Below are 17,934 nucleotides of genomic sequence, written 5' to 3'. Positions count from 1 at the left end.
AAAATTCAAAATTTAATTAACTTTTAAAGAATTAATTGTGACTTTTAGTAGCATACATTGCAGTTGAAGTAACTGGCTTTCATAATAGATGGCGCCACTTAGTTATATGAACGAACTCCAGCAAAGAACATATGAATATCAGAGTTTACAACGGGTCATTTCATAAGAATATTATCATTAATCGTATTTCGTGCTCACTTGAAATAGAACAAGGGTCACCTTAAACGCGTTTCGATGATCATTAAATAAAATTAAATAAATAATATTTATTTATTTAATTTTGAAAGTATATTTGAAAGTAAATCATGTTCATGATTTACTTTCAAATATACTTTCGTTTTGACCATTTGGCCACTTCAGTCTTCTATCATTAAGCTGTCATAAAAGACTTTTTTTTTTTTTTTTTCTAAGATTTTTTCATCACTGAAGAAGTTATAGCTAAAAAGTGGACGAAGAATTGCCTACTGATCATTAATTAAAAAAGAAATAATTTAAAAAGAAATAACAGTGTTTGTGCCATAAAAGCTTGCGTTTTATGTGCAATACAATGTTTTTCCCGAATGACAGAAATGTATAGCATATTATCAATGAAGAAACTACAGTAATTTAGAGGGAATGGCGATGAACAGGTGGATCCCGTTCTCTTAGGGTATTTAGAAGGGGAAATTTCTGTTAATTTCTGTTGAAAGACTAAAAGGAGTCACTGATTAGTGTTGCCCATATAATGGAGGCTACGCCGTTTGTTACACCGGCCAAAAAATAAAAAACTTAATAAAAAAAAAATACTCATACTTTACCTACTCATAATGGTAAACTGTCCAGTTTACCTTCGAACTTCAAATTGTCAGCCCCAACAACCTGGGAAAACAACTTGTTCCAATAATCAACAACCGCTTGCTAAAATAAAAGAAAAAAAAAGAAAGCCCCAAGTATGTCTCCACTTGTTCTCAAAACCTGCGCTCCTGAACTTACTCCTGTTCTTTGCCGCTTTTTTCACATTTTTCCTTCTGCTTGGAAATTTGCTCATATCCAGCTAGTTCCTAAAAAGGGTGGTAAATCTCTCCCATCCAATTATCGTCTCATTGCAATTACTTCTACCCTTTCTAAAGTAATAGAGAAATCAATTAACCGCCAACTCTTAAACTAGCTAGAAACCTTCCGTCTGATCAACGATCACCAGTATGGATTCCGTCAGTGTCGATCCACTGGTGAGATTCTGGCTCATGTTATCCATCTATGGACAAATTCAATGGAAAAGTTAAATGAAACACAAGCAGTTGACCTTGACTTCTCAAAGGCTTTCGATCGTGTTTGGCATAACGGTCTTCTAAACAAGCTTCCATCTTATGGTTTGCCAACTGTTTTTTTTGTAATTGGTTGTCCAGTTTTCTATCTGATCGATCACTGAGGGTGAGGGCAAATGGCTCTCTGCCTTCTAACTTCTCTACTAATACTGGTGTCCCCCACTATTTTCCCCTTGTATATTAATGACCTCCTTCCATTGATTGGAAATCCTATCCATAGTTTTGCTAATGATAGCACATTGCATTCCACTTTCCAGTTTGAGAAAACTCGGCCTGCTCGATCAGTTTAAACTTCTCGAATATCAGCTACCAATTCCTTAAATGCCGATCTCCAGGTAATTCTCCAGTGTGGCAAAGACAACTTAGTTGATTTCAATCCTTCTAAAACTCAGTCTTGTCTTATATCTCGCAAAAAATGATTCATCTGCTCCTATGCTTATCTTTGGTGACACTCCGATTTCTACGCAAGATGATATATCTCTTTTGGGGATTACCCTGACTTCTAATCTCTCTTGGCACAAGCACCATTACAAATATTGCTTCTTCTGTATCTAAAAAACTTAGTTTTCTCTTTCGCTGTCGCCGTTACTTTTCTTGCAAACAGCTGTTCACTCTGTACAAATCGCAAATCCGCCCTACATTGAAATCATTGCTCCCACATCCGGGTCAGTGCCACCAAAACCTCTCTCAGGCTTCTAGATTCCATTCAGAAGAGGGCAATTAGGTTAATTAATTTCTCATCTCTAACAGAGTCTCTACACTCGCTTTCTGATAGACGTATTGTTTCTGCTGCATGCCTTTTCTACAGATACTTCCATGGGCACTGTTCTTCTGAATTGGCTTCTATAATTCCCGCTCTCTCTTTCAAAACAGTCCGAACACGTGCCCCCACCAGTCAACATCCATTTACTGTCCAACTTCAAACTCACAGAACCAACTTTTCATCTTCCTCGTTTATTCATTCAACTGCTTTCTTGAACAGCCTTCCTTCGTACGTATTTCCTGAAAATTACAGTCTACAGAAGTTCAAGTCCAATGTCAACAAATATCTTCTTTCGTCTTCTCAACCCATGTGCGGTACTAAGTACTATAGTTTATTTATTTATTAAATCAGTTTATTTCCCAAGAAACCTTGGGTCAACCTGGGACGGCTCTGTGCCAGAAGGGTGTGAATATTTACAGACTAAGGTGCGAGGAACACATGCACAACAAACAAGAGTACATGCGTGCTCGACCCGAGACATTTACAGGATTAAATATACAATAATATACAAAATATACAATAATATACAAAATATATAAAAAAAAAAAAAAACAGTCTGTCATGTCCAGGAGCAGGGGAGTATTATAAGTTCATAATCTGGTAGCAGTTCTTGAGGATTTCCTTCCTGTAGGGCTTGTCTTCACAGAACCTATCAGGGTGGATCCTAAATTTATTGAAGATCAGAAGACAATTGGCTGGAAACATGTTCCTCAGGGAATCAATGTTTGACAGCATAAGACGTAGAGGGAGACAGGAGTCGGGGTGCTCCCCTCTTTGTCCTCCTCAGGCCAGAGATTAATGTGGATACCGATGGAGCATCAATTCGCCTCGTTATAAGCCGTGCAAGCGTGAAGACATTTTTTGTCATGATGATATGTCTCCAGGGAGTGGTGCCCAGATTTGCTTGTAGGATAGATCTGGAGATAGGTAGGGGGTGGCCTACCACCCTGTTCATCCATCTAATCAACCAGTACTCTAAACTGAGATACTTCTGAAGGTATGAGGCAGGGGCAGATGACCAAATTTCTGAAGCATAGAGAGGAATCGGCGAAATACACCTCAGGATGTGCCGAACAAGCAGCGCTGGCTGATGCACACCAACGAGTTCTTGACGCACTGCCCAAAGAGCAGCGTACGTCTTTTGCCTCATCCTGGCAAAGTGAGGCTGAAAAGTGAGTCCAACATACCAGGTGAGGCCAAGATCAGTATGAAAGGTCACCTTTTCCACCGGTTCCCCACTAACAAAGATTTGGATATCATTTTTGACTTTCTTCTTGGTTATCGTCAGTTGCGCTGATTTGGAAGGGCTCAGATGCAGCCCAATTGTGGCAAGATAACTTTCCAAGCTAAAATCTTTCTAATATCTTTCTAATATCTGCCTAGAAGCTTGTTCGTTGATATGTTGAATCTGATGACTATGATCTGAGCTCACGTAGAACTTCAGATCGTCGGCATAAGAGACAAAGTTCGGATTCTGAGCAAGGAAAGGCTCCAAAACTGCTGCAAACAGGATAGCTGACAGTACACTTCCTTGTGGAATGCCTCTTGAGACGTCAATATATAGGTTCTAATACAAATAAAATAAAAAAAACTTCCTATAATTTAGTGTAAACTTCTTCGCCTGTAATTTGAATTTATGGAATCTAGTTCTGAAATTCTTTATAACAGTGAAAATTCCGCCTTCATTCCTTTTAATAAACCCCTCACCGAACCTTACATACCCCAATCAGGTCCCCTGTAAGGTGCCTGGTTGCCAATCTGTCTAGCTCACATAATCAAAGTTCTTCCTCGTACAATTGTCCTTTTGTCGATATCACTTGTGAGTTGTCCGTCTTTCAACCCTTTAAAGCAGATAATTGTCTTTATTTAAATGATTTCTTCATATTTTAATGCAGTATTCCAAATGAAGTCTTACAATTATCTTATACAATGGGATTATGAACTTCCTATCTTATCTCTACAGGATATTGTTCTATAAATCACCCACAGAACACTATGGGCTTCCCTGGCCGCCTGTTTGCACTGCTCAAAAAATCCCATACCTGCTCGTATCGTAACTCCCAGATCCCTTTCTCCCTCTAATGTTTTTAGTTCAACCCCGCCAAGTGTATACATTATTTTGGAGTTACTAGCCTCCGAGTGTAAGACTTTGCAGTGTGTTGCATTAAAACATAGGTGCCGCTTTTCTGACCATTTTTGAAGCCTGTCCTTCTACCCTTTTGTCAATGTCATTTATGAAAATTGAAAACAACAGTAGTCCAAGAATCGATCCTTGGGAGACCACACTTACGACATTACACCAATCTGAAGAATATCAATTAATCACAAGTCTCTGCCTTCTGACACCTTCCTATTCGTCTTAGAATCCTTCCAATAATCCCAACATGTTCCAGCTTATACAGTAGCCTCTCATGAGGGACTGAGTCAAATACCTATCTAAAATTCAAATAAATAATGCAGAAATGTTTCCTACATCCAGCTGGAGAGTAACTGTGTCCAAAGAGCTTATCAATTTAGTTAGGAACGAGTGTATACACTGTAGCACACGTTCTATGCGTGGGACCATAGTTTAAGCCCATTACTGCTAAATAAGATTAACGAATTGAATTCATGATTTACTGTAAACTCTTCTGACCTAGTGGTCGTACCGGAGTATAATGTTTTCTTTAGAAATCATTGCTTCCAAGATTTTCCCTACCAGTGAAAATTTAAATAATTAAATTCTTTAATTTTTAAATAAACGTTAAAAAATTATTTTACTTTAAAAAAATTAAAGAAAATTGAAAGATTGAGTTTTTCTTTTTCTTCTCTAATTGGGGAGAATGATTTGCACATTTGTTTTTACATATATTGTATGTCCAACTTCTTTTTTTTTTTTTTTTTCGGTAGCCACCCCCTCACTCCACGTATCAAGGAGATATTCTCGGCTATTATGTGGGATGTAGAGAGCAAAGCACTTCCGATCCTTTTCTCTATAAAACAATTGATCTAATAAAAGACAAAGATGGAGAAACTCATCTAACGAATTTACGTAGGAACACCAAATACGCCATAACCGTCCAAGCCTTCAACAGCAAAGGTGCAGGTCCCACTGCCAAGGAAATTATTGTGCAGACGTTAGAATATGGTAAGTCTGAGATAAATATTACATACAGGACGTTTCAATTAAAAGACACCAGGGTCTATTTCGCTTACTTTTAGCTTTAGGTAATTTGTTGTCTATTTATTTATTCTTTTTTTTCATATTTAGATTGATATTTTGGGATGTAATGTTAAAATTGGGTTAAGTATTACCACTTCCATTTTGCGATTTCTAAATTTAAATTTTGCCTAATCAATAACTTTTTTTTTTTATTTATGGAAAAGTTGTTCTCCGTCCTCGGTTTAATCTGAAAACGTCATCAGGGATTTTGTTTGAAGAAGAAAGAGAACACAAAAGAATTGTATATGATGTTCGCTCTTCAAACTGCGCTTTTAGTTACAAAACAGCTGACTGTAGGAGGGGAATTTCTGTAACGTCTCCTCACGCTGCAATCATTGTGTTATTATTTATTTTTCATTTGAAATCGCAAAATCTAAACGGTAATACCTGTGAAATTTTAACATCGAATTTAAAAAAAAAAAAAAATGTATCGCAAAAAAGGTCCAGACGACAAATACCCCAAGCCTAGAAACAGGCGAGATAGATCCCAGTACCATTTATTTAAAATATCCTCTATATTTTCCCTGAAATATTTTCTTTAAACAGGCTAGCAATCGCGTGTTTTATTATTCTCTATATACAGTGACTGAACGTTAATATAATGCGCGATAACATATTAAATATTACACGATCACTATAAGCAGCTAAAGAATTTAATAATAATTTTTAATATCCAAATTCTGTTGGCATTGACTTCAATTATACTGCAGTGATTTACACAATTTCAGCCATTTTGTGGAAAAATGTCAACGTGCTGCCATCTAGTATTCGAAAATCGAACTGCATTCATCATTATTTATTTGGTCAATAAATTTTAGTTTTAGGCAGTTTAGAGTGTAATACTGAACGTAAATTAATGTTACAGAGCAATAAAAACTATTTTAATATGTTATCAATGTTTTATAAGAATATTACTTGTGCTTTGATACTTTTAAAGCTTATATTTTCTACAAATAAAAATAATAAATTAAGCTATACATCAAACAGAGAGCATCTGGACTGTGGAAAATTATATTTACTGATTTCCGATTTTTTCTTTCTAGATCCGCCCAAGTCACCAGCTCTGCAAGTCACATCTAATTCAGCCTTTACCGCAGACCTGGAATGGGATGAAGTCACGAAAGATACTTCAGTAACAGGTACGCAGAAATTGTCAGACCAAATGAGATAGTTTGGTTTGATGAGCAGACTTTAAAATTAAACGTGCCATTATTACCCATAATTGATCTCCATAATCTCCACATCTTCTTGAGGTCTGGCGTAGTGTTGAGTATTACCAAGTGGTGGCGCAGCTTCCGTAAGTTCTGCCTCGCTGGAAGGTATCTATTTAGCTCTTTGGGCTATGCGTGGTGAGTTCTGTGTTGTTGTTGTTTGAGGATTTCGGGTTGTCCTTGTGCCCTGATGAACGTAATTTCCCACATCACAATCCCTTAAATTTCAGCCGAGATGCCATGGATAGTTTCTTCCAGCTGGATGGGGATAGGCCCGAACATCCGGGGCAGATGGCGCTGTCACAGTTGGTACAGAGGATGACATCTATGTCAAATGACAGAATAGGGCACACTTCTGTTTCAATTAATATATTTTTGTTTTTTTTAATTGCGATAGTACTCATTGCTATTGTTTTTCACTGCACATGTACAGTATTTTAACCAGGACCTATTTAACAGGGACAGACTGGAAGAATGCAGCTCGGGAGCCGGTAGCGACAGAGTCCCCTAAAATTTATTTATATTACAATTTACTTCTGTATTCAGTAATATAAGTCCCTGAAAGTCGTAATCACCCCCATGCTCTAATAGTGGTTAAATAGACCTGATTTTTACCACATTACAGACTAAACAGGCTTTTACTGACTAATTTAAGGATATAATCACTGATTATATCATAATTTCTAAGGGAAAATGCCTTTAGAACTTTACGAATTTTAATTTTTGAAACAGAACCACATCGTGATTCACATTATGTTAAATGTGAAAAGTTGATATCCTGGTTAGGATAGAATTAGTTAAATTATAGAATTTTTGGGAAATTCAGGAATAAAAATTATTTAGCATTAGCAGAGGCATACGATGCAAGAAAGCAAGCTTATGCAGCATCAGCCAAAAAAAAAAAAAAAAACCCTTCCCATTTCACTCATCTATTAACTCCAAATGCTTGTCCAGCTCAGCCTAAAAGTTGTTTAAGCTATCAACGTCCACAACAAGAGATGCAAGTCTGTTCCAGCAATTACTCGCTGGCTAAAGGCAAATTTCCGCACATCTATTCTACAACTGTCTTTCCTCAGTTTGAATCCATGCTCCCTTAGATCCTTAATCTGAGCAAGAGGAAGAATCCCATCAGAATTGAGCTTACTCAACCCGTTCACGGTCTTATACACCTCAATCAGATCACCTCGCATATGCCTAATTTCCAGGCACTGCAAAATTTCAGAACTTAAGCCTACCTTGGTAAGAGCACCCCTTTGTTCACCTCACCCATCTTGTTTCACTTCTTTGTACTTGTTTTAGCAACTCTACATCCTTCCTAAAATGAGGCCTCCAGACCTGTACGCAATATTCAAGTTGTGGCCTGATCATTATCTTTTACAACGGGATTATTACCTCCTTGTCTCTGCTAGCAAAATTCCTATATATCATTGACAAGGCTCCATGACCTGCTATGGCAGCCCGGCTGCACTGCAGAGCGAACTTCATACCTGATTGCACAATTACCCAGGTCCTTTTTCATTCTCCACCTCCCTGAGTTTGTTACCACACAGTTAGTATATTTCTCTTTGGTTACTGCTACCCATATGCAGTACTTTGCATTTGCCAATGTTAAACTTTAGTTGCTAATTCTCGTCCCATCTGCCTAACTTTTCTAGATCATGTTGCAGTAGCATACTGTCTTTACTGTCGTTAACAACCCTGCCAACCTTTGTATCATCTGCAAATTTGAACATTAAGCCTGATATACTCTCATCAATATCATTGATGAATACACAAAACAACAATGGGCCCAGCACAGAACCCTGGGGAACTCCACTAATAACATTAGTACACGAAGAGCAGTGCCCACTAATTCTACTCTCTATCGTCTCCCACTCAACCATCCCTTTATCCATTGTAGCAACTTGCCCTTAATGCTATACCGCTCCAATTTGTACAGCAGTCTTCCATGTGCAACAGTATCAAAAGCTTTCCTGAAATCCAAGTATATGATATCAAAATTATTTTTTGCACCCAGTTCAATCCAATAAAACTGGTCAGACAAGACCTCCCTTTAACAAATCCATGCTGTGTCTTAACTACTACTGCAGTCTTGTCTAGTTGATCCTGCATCGCTTCCTTAACCAGTGACTCCATTATTTTTCCGCGAACACAAATTTAACTAACAGGTCTATAGTTACTTGTATCACCTTTTGAAACCCCGTGTGAATTGGGAATACATTTGCACACCTCCAATCCATGGGGACCCTAAGTATAAGGAAACTCTCATAATTATGGTTTAAGGTTTGCTTACTTCTTTTGCTGCCTCCTTTAATATAACTGGATAGATCCCCTGCACCCCAGGTGTCTTCCTTATATTTAACTTCAACAATTTCTCTTCCACTTTGCTCTCCGTTATTTCAAAATCACTTAGCTTCCTGTTAGAGTTTGATAAGCTTCTGACATTCCCCTTCTTGAATAACTCCTCATGTGTGAATGTAGATGCAAAATACTTATTCAGTTCATCAGCTACCTGAGCATGAGTCAACCCACTAATTACACAATTAAGTGGACTAATCTGATTCATCCCTTTCCTTCTAGAATTTACATAAATAAAGAACTCTTTACTGTTTTTCTTTGCATTCTTTGCCAAAGATTTTTTATAATCTGCCTTTGCTTGGCCAACCTCCTTTGTGACTTGATTACAGACTAGACTAGCTTGTATCTACAAAAGGCTTCTGTGTCTCCTGACAATGTGCATCCCATGCATTTTTCTTTCTCTGCCACGAGTCTCATTAGTTCGTCTGACATCCATTTAGTCCTAAATCTTGAACGGTATTTCTCAGTTGGCATAAAAAGCCTAGTAGCCCCCAAGATTAAGTCCCAGAAGGCTTCCCATTTAGAATTCACCATTAGTAACATCATTAGTTGATCCCACTGTATAGAATTTAAAACCTGTTTGAGACCACTGTAGTTACATCTTTAAGCAAATCCCACATCAGTACACTGTGATCACTGTCACCTAGTGGTTCCTTTATCTGCAAATTCTTAATACACGAATGATCACTGCTGATAACCAGATCAAGAGTATTACTCTCTCTGGTTGCCTCTCGAACATGGTGCTGCAGAAAACAATCGTCCAATAAATCCACAAAAGTCTTGCTAGTGTGCGAGTGAGTGACCAAACCACAAGTTCCAGTCGATATCTGGGAAGTTAAAATCCCCCATTATAAGACATTTTGATTTAGTGGCCCACTCTATTTCTCTGCACAATTGCTCATTGTACTCATCAGAGTCATTAGGCCTATAACACACACCCACTGACTGAGGTCACACCGCACTGACTAAACATCGCATTGTCCACCAAAGTCAATTGGATGCACTTCCTTAGATTTTGTGTTTCTTAACTAACAGCATAACCCCGCCTCCGTTCCTGTCCTGTGTATCCTTTCTGTACACATTGTACTCCCCTAATTCCAAATTCTGAACTGCTTGTATCTGTGTGACACCATGTCCCTGATATTCTGACAATATCCGCCTTTGATGTCTTGATCAGCACTTCAAACTCATCAGATTTATTAACTATACTTCTAATTATTTAAGTGTACATGCAAATATACATGCACCTGTTCCTACCCTTAATTACCCTAACACAGCCCATGTATTTACTTGTTTCACTATGGCTCCTAGCATTCCTGGAAATTCCCAGCTACTTTCTTCCCAGGCTACTGCTCATTCCAATAGAAGCATTGAAGAATCGCTTTCGCCTCTGCCACGGCTACAGTTAATCTTTTCGTCTGTGTATCCCCCCCCCCCCAAGCTAGTAGTTTTCCTACTCATCTAACACTGCCACGATAGCATCAGCAAATATTCTTGCACCCTCTCTATTTAAGTGTACCCCATCCCTGTAGAAGCAGTCTCTCTGGTTAACAAGCACAGACCACTCTGAAAAAAATTCTAGTCCATGAGCCTTGCACAATCTCTCCAGGGCCGAATAGAATGACAAGGCTCTCATCATATACTTCGTCCTATCATATCTGGGAAGATTTCCAGACACCTTCAAATTCAAACCTAGCTCACTTTTTTAAACATTGATCTGTACGTGCTAATTAAATCTGCAGCTCTCTTAGTCTTAAGGTCATTAGTGCCAACGTGTACAAAGATATCACCTTTTGTACCCTTAAAAGATGATATCTGCTCTTCAACGTCATCAACTTTTGCCCCAGGCAGACGCACCCTGGTCCTGATCCACCCATCCTTTTTGCATAATATATTCTCCGTTTCCCTGACAATAGAGTCGCCAACAATAACTAATTCCTGTGGGACCAGCGCATTCTGCCTTGGAGATTGCACCTGTGTTACCTGCCTGCACAAAAGTGAGTTCTGGCGTTGAGTTGGGTAGCTGAGAGCTTGATGGGCTCCGTTATATTGATTTCTTCGAGGGCATCTCTCCTACACCTCAAACTCTCATCGACGTCCATCAGAACGCTGAGTTGGTGCCTAATTTCTTGGCAAAAATATTCAGTAATTTCTTCCGTAACTTTTTCTGTTGAATTTCTTCAGTAGCATTTAGCAGACTACTGCGTAAGCCAGTAAAGGAAGAAATTTACTAGGAGGTTTGTTAAGGATTTCTTTCAAGGCAAGAAGAAACTCAGATCGCTACAGGTACAATAGAAGGCGAAAAGTGGATGTACGAGTCACAATCGACACAATACTTCATAGGCTCTGAACAAGAGAATTAATATTGGGAGAAAGACAGTACAGACCTTTCTCCTAGCCTGGATCGAGGCTTCTCTTGTTGAAAACTGAGTTCCCTTTTCAGCCTGCTAGCCCAGGTTCATTATTCCCTCTGCATCCCCTCTAACGATATGCACTCCCACAATTTTCGATCTCTTCATGGGTCCTCTGTGCAGTACGTGCCACTGGGTACTTCTTATTTTTGCAGTAGGAATTTAGGAGAATCAGTGACTAAGACCATATTGCTCCGCGTGTTCTGATGTCGATTTTCTGTTTGTTGGACGAAAAACCTTTTTCCGGGATAAAAAACCATGCTACCCTCTGTTCGTGTTCACTTGTTAGTATGACTATCTTTCATGTTATAGTAAAGAAAATTTGCAAAGTGCATTTATGCTACAGTCCCACTTTTCTTTTTTATCACCGAGACAGAGTTGAAGTAAACAGTCTGTATCACAAATTATGTGGATGAAAGTTATACGCGGTGGGAGAGAGAGGATGAAAGCTGGTGAGTGACCTTGAACTGCCTAAAGACTGTTGGTAACTTAAATAACCATTTCTCAACAGTGACCAGTAACCGCCCCCAAGCGATGGTCACCATTGAAAAATAAGTAATTTTCTAAAAGAATTCTGCTGGATTTTTGATGATAATATCCGATAAGATCGCACTAACATAAAATATATTTTAGCCATAATAGTATTCAATCCTTGAAAGAGTCCTACACTGAAACAAGTTAATGATTTCCAAGTAAATGGTCAATGAACGGTGGGGATGGCTGGAAAGTTGCGCACCACACGTATCTGTTCAAAGAATATGACTTTTTGTCTGGGCATTAGTAAAATCCAACTACAAGTGATTCTGGATGTAAAAAATAATTTAACCCATCCCTAAAGATTTCATGTCTGCAGATTGCATAGTTCTCTGGTCAGTTTGTCTGGAAGAAAAATCCGGGTTTGGGGAGGGAGAAAAAAAAACAAAAACAAATCTTTTCGAAAATATTCTTATAAATACTTTTTGTATGCGATGCTGTAATTCTTTCAAAGATTTGGGTTGAAGGGTCCTAATAAATACCACTTCTCAAGCACAGCTCAAAACAGCGAATCTCAATTAATTCCTGAAGAAGTAGCTTCGTCAATGTCAGGTGCAGTGCGGGTTTCATTAAACCGCAGTTACTAGGGGCAACGCCACTTGAAAGTTGTTTACATTTTCCAGATCATTTTGGGTCAGGCTTGACAGCTAATAGCTTGCTACACTTTAATCCCTTCTTTATCCTCTCTGCAAGATACAAAAATCTCCCTCCAAGAGAATGTAAAGTTGTTTGTTAAACTTTGATCTCCTCGTTTGATCCTAAGCCGTCAGTTTTGATAAGGTTCTCTTCTCTAATCCCCTGTCACTTGTTAGACGTCATGTGATCCGTGAAAGCAGCCAAATATTCACGTATCTGACGTTAAGCCTCTACTCATAATAAGTTTGAGGCCGTTTTTTCTCGAATATGGGTAATGGACGGATGTTGTCATGACAACCGCTTAAACTCAAAAGAATGCCAAACCAAGCATTGACGTACATTTGCCTTCCATCTTTACTAAGTTGATTTATAAACTAGTGTGGGTTTCAGTTATATGCGAAAGTTAGTTCGTAACTCTACCTTTTCTGAGTAATTAGAACTTGTAATCTGAGATCCCTGATATCTGTCTTGGCCTTCCTGACAAAGCAATTAAATTTCTGTTTAGAAGAAACATAATTCAATTTAGAAATGTGGAAAATTCCTACCCTCATGAAAACTTTTTAATTCGACCTCAAATCTGGTTGTTATCAAAACATGAACATTCATTAAGTCCCGAAAACTCAAAAACGAAAATTGGAGGCACGAAATTAGTGGCCCATTTTATAGAAAGAGAACATTAAGCATAAGTTAACCAAGAGGGCTATGATTTATAAACAACAACCATATTTAAACTTTACTTAATTAGAACAAAGGAAAATAGGTCAACTCAGAAGGCCAGTACACGGGCCAGTTATATGATCAGAAAAATGGAACCAACCGGCTGCATCACACAAAGTCCCTCGTCCCTTTAACTGTAATTCGATAAATTACATATCCAGGAAATGAACCAAGAGGATGAGAATACCCCTGGATTTCTGGGTGGAAGACAAATATCTTCTTAAGATGTTTTTAGGTCTAATTTGTTTCCCTTCCCAAATTATTAGACTACAAGGAAACGGGAAGGTTATTTTAGACTCTTTTTCTCCCCATTTCTCCATCAGTCCCTCCCTTATTCTCATTCCACTTTTATACTCATGTGATTTTCCACGGGCGTGAAAGTAAGATGTCAAATGCTCATCGTTAGAGCAAAACAGAGGTGCAGCCACGCTGGGCCATAAAGGCAAAGCGGCAGGGCACCTTATGCAACAAACAGGATGAGCTGTAAATCATGAGTGACACTTTTCGTCATGTACTAAAGTGCAACAGGAAAATCACTTATTTGATGCCAATTAATTATGAGTATTAGTACTGGAAAAGGGTTTAAGGAAGCAAGCTTATACAATCGACAAAAAAATACTCACATCATCTGTCCAGCGCTTCTAACAAATTGCTTAATCCTTTCTTAAATTTATTCAAATTACCCATGTGCACAATTCCAGATGGACGTTTGTTCCAGCAGTCAATTACGCTTTAATTGAAAGCAAATTTTTGCACATTTACCTTTCAGCAATCTTGCATAAATTTAAATTCATGTCTCATTATGTTCTCTTCGTTCCACTACCTTGAGTGGGATACCACCAAAATGGTTGTTGCCCATATGCAGTATCTTGCAGATTATTGCGTATAACAGATTGAACATGTGTATCCTTAATGCTTGATTGCTTATATCACTAAATTAGAATCTAAGGTTAACCAGTTTTCTCTATTTACAAGTATATCAACTGTGACTGAAAAGGCAAGGGTTTCTACCATGAAGGATGAGGCGCAGAAAAGACGTTAGAGTGGAAAAACGGAGTGATAGCATTTGGCAAGCCTAAAGGACATCCTTTTAAAGAGGTATCTGAATTTGCTGTTGTAATAAGAGTTTCTTACAAATGGTATGAGTCGATATCAATCAGATTTCAGCTGCAGAACTGTGGTTGATATTCTGTGCTAAGTGATCGGTGACAGATATCGCGTCTATTTAAGAAAAAATTTCAAATAAGACAAGAACTGAGTGAACAGTTAACGGAGGAACTCATCAACCTATTTCTGAGGGAACACTGAAATGGATTGCATAAAATGGATATCTGGAGAATGTCCCCAAAAACAACAGTGAATAAAGAAGCAAAGAAAAAAAAAAAAAAAACACGGGCTAAAAGGCATGAAAATGGGACTACTGATGACTAGAATGTGGTAACGTGGTCTGACGAATCGAAATTTTGATTCTAATGATGCTAGGCACCGAGTTTGCAAGACAAGACGCGGGGCATTTCATCCAGTATGCAAGATTTCGTACAAGCTGATGGTGGGCCAGTGTTACTTTGAAGATTTTTCAACTATTATGAAATGGAACACCTACTTTAGACACTAGCCAGGATTATGCAGGCTGGCTATACCAATATTCTGAGTGATTAGGTTGTGCCTTTTGCTGAATATTCGCGATACACGCATGATTTCAACACATCATGCGTTGAAATCTTTCTTTATCTTTTATGTGAAAGTAGGGTACGTACTTCTTTAACAAGGCACCAGTATTCTGTGCTTCTTATTTTATTTTCTTAAATAGAAGTACAAAATTAAAATATACAAGATTCAACATAATTAAAGCAAAGATGACCCTTGAAACTCCATTACATTTGAAAATTTATATGCAATGCCACTTCTATAATTTGGCGTTTTTTTCCTATTTAAATTTTAATTTGCAAAAATATCCTTGGAGCATTCTATTTAATTTAATATTGTACGTGCACTACAAACGTACGAAGTATGTTTAATGTGTTTAAAAATAATGGACTGCCCGCTCTATTTAATAAAACAAGATCGATGAGAATTAAACATCATCTTAACCAAATAAAGACATTCAAAAATCAAACTTGACTATATAATGGACGATACAGTTTAAGTTACTGAAATTTAAGAATATTTCTCCCTGAGTGATGAGGAGAAATTGAAAAAGGAAAATCAAATTAACGAATTATTTAGTGAATTCCAACAATAAATGAATAAGTTTGTCAAATGACTTGTTAAAAAAATATAATATTTAAAAATGATTTTCCGAGTAATATTTTTGGCATCGAAAAATATGCTGCCATCTACCGGCTATTGATTTTATGACTATTAGTGACCTTTGGAGAATGAAGGTTAGGAAGTGATTAAGACTCTTGATGATTCTAGATATAAAGGGTTTTTTCGATCAGTTTTATTAGTAAGGACGATAAAAATGATATTTTAATTGGAGAAAGGATGGTGCACTGGTAAAACTAGAATTAAAAAGGGGTACACTGTTGAAAACGTTTGCATAACACTGTTCTAGAGCTTTATCTAAATCGATCTGTGAAATGTTTAAAATGGTAGCCGATAGATGGCAGCACACGTACTCTGGTTTTAAAGCAGACATTTTCGTACCGTTTTTTTTTTTTTTCATCGTTATTATACTCCTAATAATTTCAAATATAATTTAAAATACTCCTAATAAATTTTTAATATTTTTCAATCTATATAATTTATTTCTAAAATTATTCTATAAACAGTTTATTTAGATCGATAATATCGTTATCAGTGTGCATGCAATTCAGAGAAATAATCTTTTCAGAGCAGTGGATATGCAACAGGACTTTATCCTTTACACTGTGACAAATATACCCTTCGACGAAAGGTGTGGTAGGCACGGTTGTAACAGCTCATGGATTCAGATGCAATAAATCTTCAACCGGTCCATACTACAATGGTAAATTCTGATTGATGAACGTGTTTTGTGACACTATATAAACTCAATATTCTTCCATGCATCATCTCTAGAAAGAAGGAGTGGTTCTTTTATCCTTGAGTTCTTGAGCACAATTCTAACGCTTACAAATGCCAAAGTAGCTTGCAATGTATATCTTTGCCTCTTGATTGAAAGCAAGAAAAAAAAACAGGCAGATACATGTATGTTGCATCTAACTCTACAGCAATGGTATTTTCCCTTGAGCAGCAGTCATTCGGCGGGATAGAGATGAAAGGTTTAACTACAATTCCCTACTTAACAGTGCAACCATTAGTGTCGTTAATCTTCTTGACAACTTAATTAGTAGGAGAAAGAGTCAAAATTAATTAATAAATCTCACCCGGTACTTTTCGATAATTAATTACCTTCCAGTGAACCCATCATTTTCTTAAGAACAAAAAAATCAGTGATTACATCTCTTCAAAATTTCTCCCCATAAGGCGGAAGGATGCTGATTGGTTTAACTTTCACAAAGACATTTCGATGTACAATAAACCCCCATCTGGAATGTTTTAATCATTCCCGTTTAATTATTTACATAGATGATATCTCATATGAAAAATATTAACAGGTAGATGGGATTACTGATATCCATCTCCCACAAAACTATACAGAAGATCATGCCACTGATATCCATCTTTGCAAAACTCTCCAAAAGATGGCGCCACTGATATCGATATCTACAAAACTATCCAGAAGATGGCACCACTGATATCAATATCTGCAAAACTATCCAGAAGATGGTGCCACTGATATCAATATCTGCAAAACTATCCAGAAGATGGCGCCACTGATATCCATCTATGCAAAACTATCTGGAAGATGGCGCCATGGTCAAGTTTCTACTTTTAGCTACCAGATTTGGTGTTTAATAGTTTCTATACCTAATGCTTGATTTTATTTACAATATTTTGATGCAAGTTTTCTAACAAAGCCTTAAACTCTTGTTTTATTATAATTTTACAGGTTACATTCTCCATTACAAAAGTGACTTCGAGGACTGGCAAGAAACTCACATATCTCACCAGAAGAACAGGCATGTTGTTAGAAATCTTCGCTGCGGAACACGTTATCAGTTTACTCTTACAGCTTTTAACAGTGCCGGAAGGGGAGATCCAAGTGATGTCATAAGCATAAAGACAAGAGGCGCAGGTATATTTAACTTCCTTCGTATCGTTAAATTTTAAATGTGCAATGAAGTGTATAAATCGAATGGCTGCGTAACTTACAATTTACACTATATCTCCAATATGTATCTAATATTTTTGGTGTGGGTAGAGCAAGTAGTAACGACAATGAATTTTAATCGTTGTCCAAAGCAAAGAATTCTAAATAACGGGATATGTGCTTCGCTCGCGCAAGTTGTTGTAGCGTTTATAATGTGACACCGAAAGCAACAATAGAAGCAGCTCTCCGGGAATTTTCATGAGTTAAATTTGAAGCATCTCAACTCAGTCACTTGAGAGAAAGTAAATCCTTTCAATTTAACACTACGGAAAATGCAATGTGCGGTGAAAACGACGCACTTCTAGTCTGAGTAAGTGGACACTTTTAGCTGCTTCGGCTTCCTCTTTCTCAGATAGCGTTCCGCTAATCCTTAGTAGCGTAACTCACGAGAAAATCCTTTACCCACACTAAAGTAGCTTACATCGACGAACACATGACTGCAAGAAAGTGAAAAGGGGGGAGTGGGAGGATAAGGTTTTATTTAGCCCTCTTTCAGGCTTCCAAAGCTGACACGAAATGGACAAAGTGGGATAGTTACACGCACACGCTTCGATAGCTGTG

General features: G+C 37.6%; 1 protein-coding gene across 1 annotated transcript in view; it reads left to right on the top strand.

The window, feature by feature from the left end:
• The window catches only part of LOC150084396 (cell adhesion molecule Dscam1-like), a 343,756-nt gene that overhangs the window by 204,722 nt on the left and 121,100 nt on the right, over positions 1–17,934 (top strand). The window contains exons 16-18 of the mRNA XM_090375202.1: positions 4,957–5,194; positions 6,313–6,408; positions 17,113–17,298. Of these exons, the coding sequence (XP_090231328.1) occupies positions 4,957–5,194; positions 6,313–6,408; positions 17,113–17,298 (520 nt within the window). The remainder of the gene's footprint in view (positions 1–4,956; positions 5,195–6,312; positions 6,409–17,112; positions 17,299–17,934) is intronic.

Source organism: Mastigoproctus giganteus, chromosome 6 (genome assembly GCF_048544385.1).
Source record: "Mastigoproctus giganteus isolate SK-2022 chromosome 6, ASM4854438v1, whole genome shotgun sequence".
NCBI lineage: Eukaryota > Metazoa > Arthropoda > Arachnida > Uropygi > Thelyphonidae > Mastigoproctus > Mastigoproctus giganteus.
This window is presented reverse-complemented; position numbering and strand designations above follow the sequence as displayed.